The 16,001-nt window shown below is 41.4% G+C and overlaps 2 protein-coding genes across 2 annotated transcripts in view; one reads left to right on the forward strand and one right to left on the reverse strand.

Moving 5' to 3' along the window:
- The window catches only part of glt1d1 (glycosyltransferase 1 domain containing 1), a 52,134-nt gene extending 51,406 nt beyond the window's left edge, over positions 1 to 728 (reverse strand). Inside the window, exon 1 of the mRNA XM_014160266.3 lies at positions 365 to 728. Within this exon, the coding sequence (XP_014015741.1) occupies positions 365 to 432 (68 nt within the window). The 5' untranslated portion in view covers positions 433 to 728. The remainder of the gene's footprint in view (positions 1 to 364) is intronic.
- A 183-nt stretch (positions 729 to 911) lies between these two features.
- Positions 912 to 16,001, forward strand: part of slc15a4 (solute carrier family 15 member 4) — a 42,767-nt gene continuing 27,677 nt past the window's right edge. The window contains exons 1-6 of the mRNA XM_014160265.3: positions 912 to 1,264; positions 1,497 to 2,120; positions 3,264 to 3,556; positions 4,397 to 4,538; positions 4,693 to 4,779; positions 7,836 to 8,016. Coding sequence (XP_014015740.3) covers positions 1,545 to 2,120; positions 3,264 to 3,556; positions 4,397 to 4,538; positions 4,693 to 4,779; positions 7,836 to 8,016 — 1,279 coding nt within the window. The 5' untranslated portion in view covers positions 912 to 1,264; positions 1,497 to 1,544. The remainder of the gene's footprint in view (positions 1,265 to 1,496; positions 2,121 to 3,263; positions 3,557 to 4,396; positions 4,539 to 4,692; positions 4,780 to 7,835; positions 8,017 to 16,001) is intronic.

Genomic DNA, 16,001 nt, shown 5'->3' on the forward strand with positions numbered 1-16,001 from the left:
ACAGGTTATCATCAGTCTCTACACGTTAATGTTTTTGATTGATCACAACTGATTCCCCGATGGGAGCGTTGATCCAGCTGAAGTTAGCCAATAGATTTGACAACCAATGACAGGTGAGGTGGGTACTGACCAGAGTCGTGCATTTCGATAAATACATGGCTCTGGCAATGGGAATCATTGGCCAATACTGGGCATGTATTGCAGATCCAACATACTATGATTCCTTATTATATGCTAGGTAAATTAATTGATCTCCGGTTTCCAATATTTAATGATCCACATTTTCCTGACAGTGAGCTAGCTAGCACGTTAACGTTACTTCCTTATTTTCAAGACAACCCAAAAACTAGCTCGCTAACGTTACCTTATTCTCTCGGCTGTGGTGCAGTTTCCCGTTTTTGGACTGAGGCATGCAAGAAATAGCAATTTCATAGCTACACCCAGGGCCGTCTCTACATTTACAATTTGAATAGAGGTTAGATATAAAAAGAATGTTCAATTAGTGTAGAGTTGCCTGAGTTACAGGCTGTTTATAGCTCATCCTGTTGACACCATGAGCTACGTCATCGTTGGCACACGTGGGACTGTTTACAAATGACAGTCCGTCTTTCATAATGTTCCCCTGGACACGAGGAACGCTCTCTCTGCCCCCTCCAGAAAAAGCCTAGCGACCATTAAAAAAAACAATATAGCTATATAATTATTTATATGGCTATGTTTATTAATTTGTTTCATTCCATTTTGAGTAATCTGATTTTCATTCATGACACTCTCTACTCAAAAGAAAGAGGAACTGCAAGCCCTGCAGGAAGTGTTAGTATTGAATGGCTCCTTTTCGACCAATAGATTATAAGTATGTTACCATTCTGGCCAATGGATCTAGGCTAAAATACGACAGTGGGAGGAATTAAGATGACTCAACTATGTGCATCTAAACAACGCAACAACTGCACGAATCACAAATGTGTAAAAGTAGGGATTGACTGCCTCTGTCGCTCAAACCGTCAGTAGTGTTATGTGAAGTCGTTTAATCTGTTTATGTTATTCGGGAACAAGCACAATTTAGACTGCTGAAGGAGCTTACAGTCACGCGCCAGTGCTGTGACAGGCAGTGTGAGTGTCAGGTTCATTACAGTTACGCGAGTAGCTAGCTTGCTAGATATTCTCTTTTCTTATCACATTGATTTTGTGTCAGGTCGAGCAAGAAAACTGTTAGGATAAGAGGCTAAATGGCAGACGTTGGAACGTGTGTCATTCATTAAAGGTACTGTATGCTACTTCTCAGTGTTTTGATGTTAATCATCGTGCTAAAGCTAGCATGCCGATGTCATGAACCACACCAAACTTTGTAAACTAGCAAATATTCCATGCCTTACTTAGCTATCTAAGAAAACAAGTATCTCTCAAACTGAACTGGACTACCCTGTTGTAATCTCTCCAACATCTTAACACCTAGTATCGTTGTATTTTTATCATCCCGTGTTCATTTTGTTTAGGTTTGACGTTTTTCCAGTGAACATTTCAAGTCAACAAGTCAGCAGAAGATGGCCAGCAGGAATGCCAGTGAGAGCACCCCTCTTTTGGACAGCAGCTCTGTGACTGTGAACAGGCCTGTGTCAGTGTTCCAGGGCAGAAGACTGGCATGTGCGACTATTCTGCTGGCAGAATCATTGGAACGAGTGGCATTCTATGGCATCACTTCCAACCTGGTCCTTTTCCTCAACAGTAGCCCATTTTATTGGGAGGGAACTCAGGCCAGCCAGGCACCACTGATGTTCATGGGGGTTACATACCTGATCTCACCATTTGGTGGCTGGCTGGCAGATGCATATCTGGGAAAGTTCTGGACCATTGCTGGCAGTTTGATCCTGTACTTTCTTGGCATGCTGTTTTTCCCATTTATCGCAAGTACAGACTCCCGGAATACCCTGTGTGGTGATGAAATGGCATTTCCAGTGCAACCGGCTGAGTGTTTGAGCACAAACGGTACCCTTCCAAGCAATGTGACCTGCCCCACACGGGCACCTTACTGTGGGCCAGTGATCTACACTGCCCTTGTTCTCATTGCCCTTGGTGTGGGAACAGTGAAATCTAACATCACTCCATTTGGGGCAGACCAGGTACAGTATATCTTATGACTGAACAAAGCAATCTCTGTAAGATCTCTTATGAAAACTTAATGAATGCTCAATGTATTATGCTTAACACTGTTGCTAATGCGATCCCGTCTAACACAGCCTAATTTATAACGCCTGAAAGGTTCTAACAAGATCTTACTTTGGTCAGCCTTGTATATGGACTGAAAGGGTAATCGTGGAATAGGAAAATGTTTGATGTACTATGCCTGTCATCTCTCTAGGTTTACCATGATCACTCAATCCGCAAGACCCCTGCTAGTTGTAGCCATTGGCAATTTGTATCATGAGGTTTACATTTGGGTAATGCCATCAATCTGGTCAACACACCAGTCATCTAAGGCTGAGAAGAATGCTAGATGAGTAATTTTACATCAGCATAGGAAGCGAAACTCACATGTGTCTCGTTCTTTTTCTCATCGAAATGAAGTATTAGGCCTACCTATAAGACCCGTCATGAAGGAGGAAAGCCCATTTCAGTGGGAAATCTCTGAAAGGGGTCATTGTTATTCAAATCTAGCTAAACCAGGCTGGCCAAAATAGTTTTCAGAGGTGGTGACTTTGATTAGCACAGATTTCAATTCCATCGTCATATGATTTTCAATTGTTTTTGCTTGCCACATTTTTAGTGTGTGATTGGTTTAGACACTTTCATTTTGATTGTTAAATGTTTCATGTGGGATACAAAAGTAATATTTGGGTAAAATGGTCATGCCATTGAGTAGAATTAGTTGTTCACCTTCAAAACATTATTAGATTAACCCATTCATGATTTAGCGGACAGTCATTGCTTTTCACAAGGTTACTTCCCCTTTTTTGAAGCACGGAATAGAAGGAATATATTAGCACTGTAGGCTGCATCACATGGTAGTTATACACTAATTTATTTTATTTTTATTTGACCTTTATTTAACTAGGCAAGTAAGTTAAGAACAAATTCTTATTTAATGGTCCAAGATTGAATGATGATTAGGCCTACTGTTTATTTTAGATGGCCATGCATGCCCATTTTAGGTCTAGCCTATTGAGTTTGATTATAATACTACAATTCAGTTTTTTTTCTAAAGGCTGACGGATTGCAGAGGTTGAATGATATTGGTTGCCATGACAACCCATTTTGCCTCACAGGTAAAAGATCGTGGCCCAGAGGCCACTCGCAGGTTCTTCAACTGGTTCTACTGGTGCATCAACCTAGGGGCCATCTTGTCCCTAGGTGGCGTGGCTTATATCCAGCAGAACATCAACTTCCAGTTGGGGTACATCATCCCAGCCGTGTGCCTGGGTGTCTCCTTCCTGGTGTTCCTGCTGGGGCGTACAGTCTTCATCAACAAGCCAGCTGACGGTAGTGCCTTCACTGATATGTTCAAGATCCTGGGTTACGCCTGCTGCACTGCACAGCCCAAAGAGCCCAACCTGCTACGGTAAGAGGGGCCAGCCAGATCACCATTGTGTTGCTCTTACTTAGTAATACTATATCAGTAGCTGGATGTGGGCTAGATCAAGGGTGTGAATGAGGCTGGGCTCTCTCTGATCGCTATGGACACCCAATACTCTTAACTTTATAGCAAACATCTTCAAATCTACTTTAGGATAAAAAAAATAAGGCTCTGCGCTCCTGTTTGGCTAAGTTAGTAGAGTATGGCGCTTGCAACGCCAGGGTTGTGGGTTCCATTCCCAGCACCCCCCATATGTAAAATGACTAAGTCGCTTTGGATAAAAGCGTGTGTCTATGTATGGTATGGTGCTTCTCTGGTCCAAGATCGCACCACTTGGTTTTGCTGGTAGCCCTTTATGTTAAACCTTTCTTTGATCCCCAGCCTGTACTGTAGAAGTATTTTTATTTATTTTTTTTCCTGGCGTTCATCATCATTCGTGGTGGAGGAAAGTTATTCCAAAGTTCTGTTGCTTGACTTTGAACCTAAGTAGCACAATCAGTCCAAAAACTTGACATTGAATATTTTAAGTTGGTCAATCCTGCAGCCTTTCAAGAATTCCTTATTAAGGCTTTTTATCCAGAGATGGGGATTATAGGCTTTAGTATAACATTTCTGCCCTTTCACTAGAAGTGCTGTTATTTTAAAGGAGAGACATTCACAAAAAATACCAAATTTAAGTCTCTTAACTCCAGAATTTAGTTGAATTGTAGCTGAGTTTGTTTATGGGATATTTACTAAATTGTATGGCCCTTATCAAAACATGCAGTAACAACTTTGTATGTCTTTAAAGTTGTTAAAATGTGTTGTATTTCTTCTCTTGTTAAGGGCTAAACCGACCATGCTGGACAGTGCCAAGGTGACATATGGAGGGAGATTCCCTGAGGAGAAGGTGGAGGAGGTGAAAGCAATGCTTAAAGTTCTCCCGGTGTTCTTTGCTCTTATCCCATACTGGACTGTATACTTTCAGGTGAGAGATTTATTTATCTATTCCCCTCCTTTCGTTTTCATAGATCTAAGCAACATTAATTACATCAGGATCAAGTACAGTAGGTTTTTTCAGTGTTTTTGCAGCAAAATGCCATCAGTTAAGAAATAGGAATTTTCTTTTCACTGTTCTGTAGATGCAGACAACATATTTCCTCCAGAGCCTACATCTAAGGATTCCTGACACCAGCACAGGCACCAACAGCAGTGACGGCACCCTCCAGGTAATCTCAAATTGAACCCCAGCTGATTTGCCTGCATGTGTGCTATGATTATTCCCACTAGGCAGAGATGTAATTTCAATATGTAGTTTTGATTTACATTTGGTTGAATTGACAACTAATGTGAAATCAGCAAAAACATTCACCATGTCATTGGATCTAGGTTACAAGTTAGGTGAAAAAACGACTGAATCCCTTCCGTTGACGACTTTTTGCAAATCCAATCAGTTTTCCACTTTGATTCAACGGCATCACATTGAATTGTTTTGTTGAAATGACGTGGAAACAACATTGATTCAACCAGTCTTTGCCCAGTGGGTAGTAAATGTTTTGCTCTGAACAAATGCTATAAAACATAGTCTGTCACATTTTGGGCATTACTCAAACTTGAAGGTTAAATATCACGTTTTGTTTGTTGGCAGACAGCCCACAGGTCCAGTTGGCTGTCTCTGTCTCACCTGATTTAGAATGGGAAGGATTTGTTTCCCTGTAGAGTAGAGATGAGTCAGTAGGCCAGTGAAAAAAGCATCAGAGACAACAGCTGGAAGCAGTCAAGGTTGCTAAAACCCCTGAGGATTAAATCAAAAGTTTGACCCAGTCCCTAATCACAGATAAACAACCTGGTTTTCCGTTGTCTCTTGTGCTTCGGTCAGACATTTTTTTTTCCTGGGTGATGCCTCTGACTAGACTAGGCCATATATCTTCTGTTGTAGTGTGTGTCCCATTATCTCCCAGGGAGTAGTTTATGTGAAGTGTTTGGTTAATCTGCATCACATACTTTGACTACAAATGGTTAAGAGACTAGCACCTGTTTGGGTTTGTTGCTACTTTTAGATTCAAAGTCTGTCAGGCATTTGAACATGCATAGGGTGGTAAGGGAAGTATGTAGGCTAAAATGTGAACTGAAACTCTTTAACCACACATTCTATGGTGCTAAAACATCCACCATCTTAAAGGGGGAAATCCACAGTTGAAACAATAACAAAACCGCTCCCTGCCACTGTTTCGGTAAAAAGTCGAGGGATGGGGCTTGAGAAACGTAACCACTCTCAAATTCATAGACAGAGCTATGGATGCAAGGACTGACCATGCATGATATCAACACTATAGTTTTAACCATGTTTTGAGGCAATAGTGTTTGTTTACTTTTACTTTGTTTACAAACATTGGAGACCAATAGTCCTATATTTTGTGTTCTGATGGGGTACGACTTTTGAACTAAGCTCATGAGGCATTTATAAGTTATATTCTTCAAGATTCAATGGGTACGTATGCATTTTTATGTCCAAAAATATATGTAGCAACTGCAGGTTGCCCCTTTTTTTACAGATCTAAAAAAGAGCAAAAACATGCCACTTATTCTGTTTTTCATTTGTATTTCAATACTATCTGTCAAAACAGCTTTCAGGTGAAATGGCCATTTCTCAGCAAGTGATTTTATGAAATGGTCTTTACATTCAAGTATCATTTAAACAGGAAATGTTATTGCTTATTTTAATTCTCAGCATGTAGTATTTCTGTTTCCAAAAAAAAGGAAGTGCTTTTACCATATTCTAAGCAGTCATCAAATTGAAAATGGAAGTGAGATTAGATATCTTTACCACAGTGATGTTGTGCACCTTTAATTCTGGAGATACATTTGAGCTGTAATTTACAGAGAATATATTTTTTCAGGAAATCATATCCTACTCTGATGATAGCTGAGAGCAGGTAGCCAGGGTAAGCTTGGCAAAGCAAGGGCAAGCAATGAAGACATCAAAGCGGAAATGGAAGATTTTATATTACTGGCCAGAATATAACCCTAAATAATAAATAAATAATTTAGTTTTCTAGTATTTTCCCCTCCCAGTTAGTTTTAATGTGTAAGTGTTGAGGCAAGGCCAAATGGGTACAGTAGAGAGGCAGTCATGTGTATTCTTTCTGGTTCAATTACTTTCTTGACAATTGCACATTGTAAGGTAATGGACAGAAAAGTCCAAAAGTGTAATAAGTAATTATTTCATTAATCCTAGTCTTCCAAAGTGCAGAGACTTCTTGAGTAAAAACCAACACTCTCAAAAGTTTGGTCCACCTGTGTTTTTAGGGTCACTTCTCTGCGTACTCAGTCCAAGGGAAGAGTAGCTGCAGGATGAAGAGCCATTCCACTGTGGGAAGTTTTTCTGCTTAATTAACACTTACCGATATTAATGTGCTCCCCCTCTGGTCGCTACTGAGTCGTGGCTACTGGGGCACCTCTGCCAATCAAACTAGACTCACCCGGGTGCAAATTCTTAGCACACTTTCATGTTTCGGATATGATAATGAGGGGGGGGGGGGGCAGACATACTCTCAAACCTCAAAGGCACAATGTATAAATTATCAGCGGTTAGTCTAAGAAATGTAAATTCAATCGGGGAATAAACGGGACCGTCAGATGTTTAAAACTAGAGATGTTTTGGGAGATCAGGAGGCACTTAACATTTGAATTGCAAAATAAATAAGGACTACGCCTTGCAGTTTCCTGTAGCCTACAATTGAAAGAAAATGCTATGTTTCAAATAACACATTTTGTTGTCCATGTGGATTAATTTGTTATCCAGTGTATTCGTATGTATAATTTCAAAGAATGTTCTGCCAATGGACTTCTTGATGATGATAATAATAATTTCTCCATCTCTGGTCTTTTGCTAACACTAATTGCCACTGCAACAGTCTATCATTTCACCCTAACACACTTGCTGCTGGGACAATATGTTACCCATGTAACTCTGAATTATTCTAATACATGATTCATTGTTCTTTAGATGGTTTTACCAGATTTAGTTTGTGTGCAATAGATTTTGTGAAATTTAAATGATACTTTCATTTTTTTATTTGAATATATTTAACTTCAGTTTTGGTTCAGTTTTAGTTCTATCCAGCTGAGGGCGCCAACACGGTGTCAAGGCCATCAGCACAGCACTCCCTCACCCCTGAGGAACTGGACAGGAGTGCACTGACATTCTCTGTATTGTTTTCCATGCCTTGTGCACTTCTTGTAAATAGTTTCTCATGTTTGTCTTCTTCTGGATTCCTGACAGATCACATTCCGCTTCCCTGCTGCCTGGCTGACAATGTTCGACGCAGTGCTTATTCTCATGCTGATCCCCCTTAAGGACAAAGTGGTGGACCCCATCCTCAAACGCAGAGGCCTGCTGCCCTCCTCCCTCAAAAGGATTGCAGTGGGGATGTTCTTTGTCATGTGGTCAGCTGTAGCGGCTGGTGAGTGGAGTGCAGCAGCTAATCCTTACTGTGTCTATGGCATGTCTTGAGAGCCTGTCATGGTAGATCATGCTAGTAAATCTTCCATTTAAACCACTCCTCATCCTCTTCAACCCACAGTTTCACAATGTCACAGTCATACTGTTCACCATAATAAATGTCACACATTTCAAATGTCACATGTTAGGGGAAAACCCATCTCCTTGATCTCATCTCTCAATGAGATGTGTTGCTGTTCCTTATTCTGTCGCTGAGAAGATGTCAGGGTCAGGAGTCATGACTCACGAGGCAAACAGGACAAGCAAGCCAATGTTGCTTTGCTTAAGCAGTATGTCGCGCATGTTTAACATGTTCAATTACTTTTGAGAAGGGAAAGGATAGCAAGACAGGGATCATTTGTAAAAATTCAACATTCGTACAACTTAAAAAAAATGTAATTTGAGTGAAAGGGAAGTGGGATACCTAGTCAGTTGTACAACTGAATGCATTCAACTGAAATGTGTCTTCCGCATTTAACCCAACCCCTCTGAATCAGAGAGGTGCGCGGAGCTGCCTTAATCGACCTCCATGTCATCGGTGCCCGTGGAGCAGTTGTTGTTGGGGGGTTAATTTAACTGCCTTGCTCAGGGGCAGAACAACAGATTTTTATCTTGTCGGCTCGGGGATTCGATCCTTCAAAAACGATTCACACCCCTTGACTTTTTCCACATTTTGTTGTTGCAGCCTGAATTTAAAATTGATTAAATAGAGATTGTGTCGCTGATCTACACACAATAACCCATAATGTAGATTATTATTAATTTTTTTTACAAATTATTTAACAATTAAAAGCTGAAATGTCTTGAGTCAATAAGTATTCAACCTCTTTATTATGGCAAGCCTAAATAAGTTGCATGGACTGTGTGCAATAGTGATTAACATGATTTTTGAATTACTACCCCATCTCTATACCCCACACATACAATTATCTCTAAGGTCCCTCAATCATGAAGTGAATTTCAACCACAAAGACCAGGGAGGTTTTCCAATGCCTCCCTGACTGGATTTGACCTATTGGTAGATGGGTAAAAAAAAAAAGCTGAAAGGACACTGAATGTCCCTCTGATCATGGTGAAGTTATCAATTATGCTTTGGATGGTGTATCAATACTTTGTTGCCGGAGAGGAAGGAAACTGCTTAGAGATTTCACCATGAGGCCAATGGTGACTTTAAAACAGTTACCGAGTTGAATGGCTGTGATAGGATAACTGAGGATGGATTAACAACATTGTAGTTACTCCACAATACTAACCTAACTGACAGAGAGAAAAGGAAGCCTGTACAGAATAAAAATCATCTAAAACATGCATCCTGTTTGCAATAAGCCACTAAACTAATACTGCAAAAATGTGGCAAAGAAAATATATATTTTTGTCCTGAATACAACACATCACTGAGTACCACACTTCATATTCCTATATTGCTCCCGAGTAGCACAGCATCTCAGTGCAAGAGGTGTCACTACAGTCCCTGGTTCGAATCCAGGCTATATCACATCTGGCCGTGACTGTGCGCCGCCCTATGGGACTCCTACTTGGCCCAGCGTCATCCGGGTTTGGCCCGGGGTAGGCCGTCATTGTAAATTAGAATTTGTTCTTAACTGACTTAAAGGTTAAATGTAAAAAAATAAAGGCGGCGTGGGATGTTCCCCAATTCCGGAAGGGGGGCCTGAGTGAAAATGTTTGGCGTTTAGGATAAAAAATGAATAGAATAGAGCTAAGCATAGGCAAAATCCTTGAGGGAAAAACTGGGAGATATTTACCATTCAGCAGGAATATATCGTAAAGCACAAGGCCAAATTTACACTGGAGTTTACCAAGACGACATTGAATGTTCCTGAGTGGCCTAGTTAAAGTTTTGACTTAAATTGGCTTAAATCTATAGGAATACTTAAATGGCTGTCTAGCAATGATCAACAACCAACTTGACTGAGCTTGAAGAATTTTAAAAGAATGGGCAAATGTACAATTCAGGTATACAAAGATCATACACGGAACCCAAACCGGCTGCGCGCGTGCGCTATCGTGCATACATTTATTTTGTCCCCCTACACCAAACGTGGTCATGACACGCAGGTTAAAATATCAAAACAAACTCTGAATCAATTACATTAATTTGGGGACAGGTTGAAAAGCATTAAACATGTATGGCAATTTAGCTAGTTAGTTTGCACCTGCTAGCTAATTTTTCCTATTTAGCTAGCTTGCTGTTGCTAGCTAATCTGTCCTGGGATATAAACATTGTTATTTTACCTGAAATTCACAAGGTCCTCTACTCCGACAATTAATCCACACAAAACGGTCAACCGAATCGTTTCTAGCCATATCTCCTTCCAGGCTTTTTCCCATCTTTGAACTTATATGGTGATTGGCATCTACACTTTCATAGTATTACCACGACAACCGGCAAAACAGTTAGTCGTTCAATCACCCACGTGGGTATAACCAATGAGGAGATGGCACGTGGGTACCTGCTTCTATAAACCAATGAGGAGATGGGAGAGGCAGGACTTGCAGCACGATCTGCGTCAGAAATAGGAATTACTTCTATTTTAGCCCTTGGCAACGCAGACGCTCGTTGGCGCGTGCGAGCAGTGTGGGTGCAATAATTGAATAACATGGATTTCTAAATTTATTTTGCAACGCTCGCGCACGCGATGTGTCCGGTCTGGTCAGCATGTTAGACTTATCCAAAAACACTCACAGCTGTAATTGCTGCAAAAGGTGATTCTAACACGTATTGACTCGGTGTTGAATACTTATCTAATCAAGATGAGTGTTTTTTCTTTTTCATTAATAAATATTTTTCTTCCACTTTGACAGAGTTGACAGTGTGGATTGTTGACAAAAGGACAATTAAATCCATTTTAATCCCACTTTGTAACAACAAAATGTTTAAAGTTGAGGGGTGTGAATACTTTTTGAAGGTATTGTATATTTGACCAGCCCCACTGTCCTCTACAAAGGGGAGCTGACCTTCACAAGTCGCTGCAGGTAGTCTGTCAAAGGTATTCATATTCTTTGCCTCAAAACACAGCTCTCTGGTAAGATGGTATCATACAGACTTGGAAAATAAAAAAAGTCCCAAAGGTGTACTTTTGTTTTCTCATCCTTATATAGCAAAGAGAGTAGATAGGATGCCATTTATCTTCTACTCTGGTTCTGTTTGACTGCACCCATAGAGCACTGCTCAGTCCAGTTCCAGCCTGTGGATTATCTTTGAAATAGACCCAGCCTAGCCTGTCACTGGCTGCTGCATTGATGTATTCAGGCTAAAATATTTTGAGTGAGACAAGCCTTTTCTCAAATCAGTGGCACACTTGAGAACCAATGCACATATTGTCACAAATCAAATTTTATTTGTCACATGTGCAGAGTACAACAGGTGTAGAACTTTAGTGAAATGCTTACTTACAAGCCCTTAACCAACAATGCAGTTAAGAAAAAAAGTTTAAAGTATTTACTAAAATAAACAGTAATAAAATACAAAATAAGAAGCAACAAAATAGCGGAAGCGAGGCTATATACAGGTGCTACCAGTACAGAGTCAATGGGCGGGGGCACTGGTTAGATGAGGTAATATGTACATGTAGGTAGAGAGAAAGTGACTATGCATGGATAATAAAAAGTAGCACCAGTGTAAAACTGGGGGGTGGGGACAATGCAAATAGTCCGGGTAGCCATTTGATTAGCTGTTCAGGAGTCTTATGGCTTGGGGGTAGAAGCTGTTAAGAAGCCTTTTGGACCTAGACTTGGCGCTCCGGTAACGCTTGCCATGCGGTAACAGAGAGAACAGTCTATGACTAGGGTGGCTGGAGTCTAACAATTTAACCTCTATGGGCTAGGTGGGACGCTAGCGTGCCACCCGTGGTGCACTCCATCAACAGCAGGTGCATTTCAAGAGCGGCAAATTTGAATCCAAATAAATGTCAAAATTCAAATTTTTCAAACATACAACTATTTTACACCCTTTGAAAGATAAACATCTCCTTAATCTAACCACGTTTTACGATTTCAAAAAGGTTTTACGGCGAAAGCATAAACTTAGAGTATGTTAGGACAGTACATTTACAAGAGTTGTGTGTAATGTTTTGTCAATTCAAAGACAGGGTCACCAAAACCATAAAACCAGCTAAAATGATGCACTAACCTTTTACAATCTCCATCAGATGACACTCCTAGGACATTATGTTAGACAATGCATGCATTTTTAGTTCTATCAAGTTCATATTTATATCCAAAAACAGCGTTTTACTATGGCATTGATGTTAAGGAAATCGTTTCCCTCCAATAACCGGTAGTCCACTCAGCGTCACAAATTAAATAATTAAAATTAGAAAACATTGGTAAAATATTATATTGTCATTTAAAGAATTATAGATTTACATCTCTTGAACGCAATCAACTTGCCAGATTTAAAAATAACCTTACTGGGAAATCACACTTTGCAATAATCTGAGCACTGCGCCCAGAAAAATACGCGTTGCGATACAGACTAGCCGTCATGTTGGGGAGATCTAAAATCGAAAATACTATGTAAATAATCCATTACCTTTGATTCTCTTCATCAGATGTCACTTCCAGGTATCACAGGTCCATAACGAATGTAGTTTTGTTCAAAAAAGCTCATCATTTATGTCCAAAAATCTCCGTCTTGTTAGCACATGATCTAAGCCAGCCGGACTTCTCGTCATGAACGAGGGGAAAAAATATATTTACGTTCGTTCAAACATGTCAAACGTTGTATAGCATAAATCATTAGGGCCTTTTTTAACCAGAACATGAATAATATTCAAGGTGGACGAATGCATACTCTTTTATAACGTATTGGAACGAGGGTACCCAACATGAACTCGCGCGCCAGGTGTCTAATGGGACATCATCGTTCCATGGCTCTTGTTCGGTCAGATCTCCCTCCAGAAGACTCAAAACACTTTGTAAAGGCTGGTGACATCTAGTGGAAGCAATAGGAAGTGCCAAAATATTCCTCAGCCCCTGTGTTTTTCAATGGGATAGGTTTAAAGGTAATACAACACATCAGGTATCCACTTCCTGTCAGAAAATGTCTCAGGGTTTTGAGTGCCAAATGAGTTCTGTTATACTCACAGACACCATTCAAACAGTTTTAGAAACTTTAGAGTGTTTTCTATCCATATATAATAAGTATATGCATATTCTAGTTACTGGGTAGGATTAGTAACCAGATTAAATCGGGTACATTTTTTTTATCCAGACGTGCAAATGCTGCCCCCTAGCCCTAACAGGTTAAGGCCTTCCTCTGACACCACTTGGTATAGAGGTCCTGGATGGCAGGAAGCTTGGCCCCAGTGATGTATTTGGCCGTACGCACTACCCTCTGTTCTGCCATGCTTCTGAAGGCCGAGCAGTTGCCATACCAGGCGGTGAAGCAACCAGTCAGGATGGTCTCGATGGTGCAGCTGACAAATCTTTTCAGTCTCCTGAGGGGGAATAGGCGTTGTCGTGCCCTCTTCACGATTGTCTTGGTGTGTTTGGGCCATTATAGTTTGTTGGTGATGTGGACGCCAAGGAACTTGGAGCTCTCAACCTGCTCCACAACAGCCCTGTCAATGAGAATGGGGGCGTGCTCTTTCCTCCTTTTTCTGTAGTCTACAATCATCTCCTTTGTCTTGATCACGTTGAGGGAGAGGTTGTTATCCAGGCACCACACTGCCAGGTCTCTGACCGCCGCCCTATAGGCTGTCTCATCGTTGTTGGTGATCAGACCTACCACTTGTGTCACCGGCAATCTTAATGATGGTGTTGGAGTCGTGCCTGGCCGTGCAATCATGAGTGAACAGGGAGTACAGGAGGGGACTGAGCACGCACCCCTGAGGGGCCCCCGTGTTGAGGATCAGCATGGCGGATGTGTTGTCAAATACCCTTACCACCTGGGTGGCGGCCCGTCAGGAAGTTTAGGATCCAGTTGCAGAGGGAGGTGTTTAGTTCCAAGGTCCTTAGCTTAATAATGAGCTTTAAGGGCACTATGGTGTTGAACGCTGTGTCAATGAATAGCATTCTCACATAGATGTTCCTTTTGTCCAGGTGGGAAAGGGCAGTATGGAGTGCAATAGAGATTGCATCATCTGTGTATCTGTTGGGGTGGTATGCAAATTGGAGTGGGTCTAGGGTTTCTGGGATAATGGTGTTGATGTGAGCCATGACCAGCCTTTCAAAGCACTTCTTGGCTACCGACGTGAGTGCTACAGGACGGTACCTTTGCTTTCTTGGGCACAGGGACCATGGTGGTCTGCTTGAAACATGTAGGTATTACAGACTCGGTCAGGGAGAGGTTGAAAATGTCAGTGAAGACATTTACCAGTTATTCAGACGCATGCTCGAGTACACGTCCTGGTAATCCGTCTGGCCCTGCGGCCTTGTGAATGTTGACCTGTTTAAAGGTCTTACTCACATCGGCTATGGAGAGCATGGTCACAGTTGCCTGGAACAGCTGTTGCTCTCATGCATGCTTCAGTGTTGCTTGCCTCAATGCGAGCATAGAAGTTATTTAACTCGTCTGGTAGGCTTTTGTCAATGGGCAGCTTGCGGCTGTGCTTCCCTCTGTAGTCCGTAATAGTTTGCCACATCCGACGGGCGTCGGAGCCGGTGTAGTACGATTCAATCTTCGTCCTGTATTGACGCTTTGCCTGTGATGGTTCATTGGAGGGCATAGCGGGATTTCTTATAAGCTTCCGGGTTAGAGTCCCGCTCCTTGAAAGCGGCATCTCTACCCTTTAGCTCAGTGCGGATGTTGCCTGTAATCCATGGCTTCTGGTTAGGGAATGTACTGTGGGGATGATGTCATCGATGCACTTATTGATGAAGCCAGTGACTGATGTGGTGTACTCTTCAACATGTTCCAGTCTGTGCTAGCAAAACAGTCCTGTAGCTTAGCATCTGGGTCATCTGGTACTTCCTTATTGAGCGAGTCACTGGTACTTCCTGCTTTCATCCCGTGGTACTGGTACTTCCTGACTTCTGGTCCCGTGTGGCTCAGTTGGTAGAGCATGGTGTTTGCAATGCCAGGGTTGTGGGTTCGATTCCCACGGGGGACCAGTACGGGGGAAAAAATACAAAAAATACATGTATGAAATGTATGCACTCACTACTGTAAGTCGCTCTGGATAAGAGCATCTGCTAAATGACAAAAAAATAAAAAATAAATTGTTTGCTTGTAAGCAGGAATCAGGAGGATAGAGTTAGTCGGATTTGCCAAATGGAGAGTGAGGGAGAGCTTTGTACACTATGTATCTGTGTGGAGTAAAGGTGGTCTAGAGTTTTTATTTTAATTTAATTTCTCTGGTTGCACATTAATATACTGGTAGAAATGAGGTAAAATGTATACGTTTCCTGGCATTAAAGTCCCCGGCCACTTGGAGCGCCGCCTTTGGATGAGCATTTTCTTCTTTGCTTATGGCGTTATACAGCTCTTTGAGTGCCATCTTAGTGCTGGCATCGGTTTGCGGTGGGAAATGGATAAACTCTTGGTAAATAGTGTGGTCTACAGCTTATCATGAGATGCTCTTCCTCAGGCGGGCCAAACCTCGAGACAGTCTGAATATTAGATTTTGTGCACCAGCTGTTATTTACAAATAGACGCCACCCATCGTCTTACAGGGGGCAGCTGTTCTATCTTGCCAATGGACTGAAAACCCCGCCAGCTGTATGTTATCCATGTTGTCGTTCAGCCACGACTTGGTGAAACATAACATTACAGTTTTTAATGTCCCGTTGGTAGGATAGTCTTGATCAGAGCACATCCATTTTGTTATCCAATGATTGCACATTGGCTAATAGCAGTGGTGTAAAGTACTTCAGTAAAAATACTTTAAAGTACTACGTAAGTAGTTTTTTTGGTTAGCTGTACTTTACTATTTATATATTTGACTACTTGTACTTCTACATTCCTTAAAATATTGTACTTTTTAC

This window comes from Salmo salar, chromosome 20 (genome assembly GCF_965601325.2).
Source record: "Salmo salar chromosome 20, fSalSal1, whole genome shotgun sequence".
Lineage (NCBI taxonomy): Eukaryota > Metazoa > Chordata > Actinopteri > Salmoniformes > Salmonidae > Salmo > Salmo salar.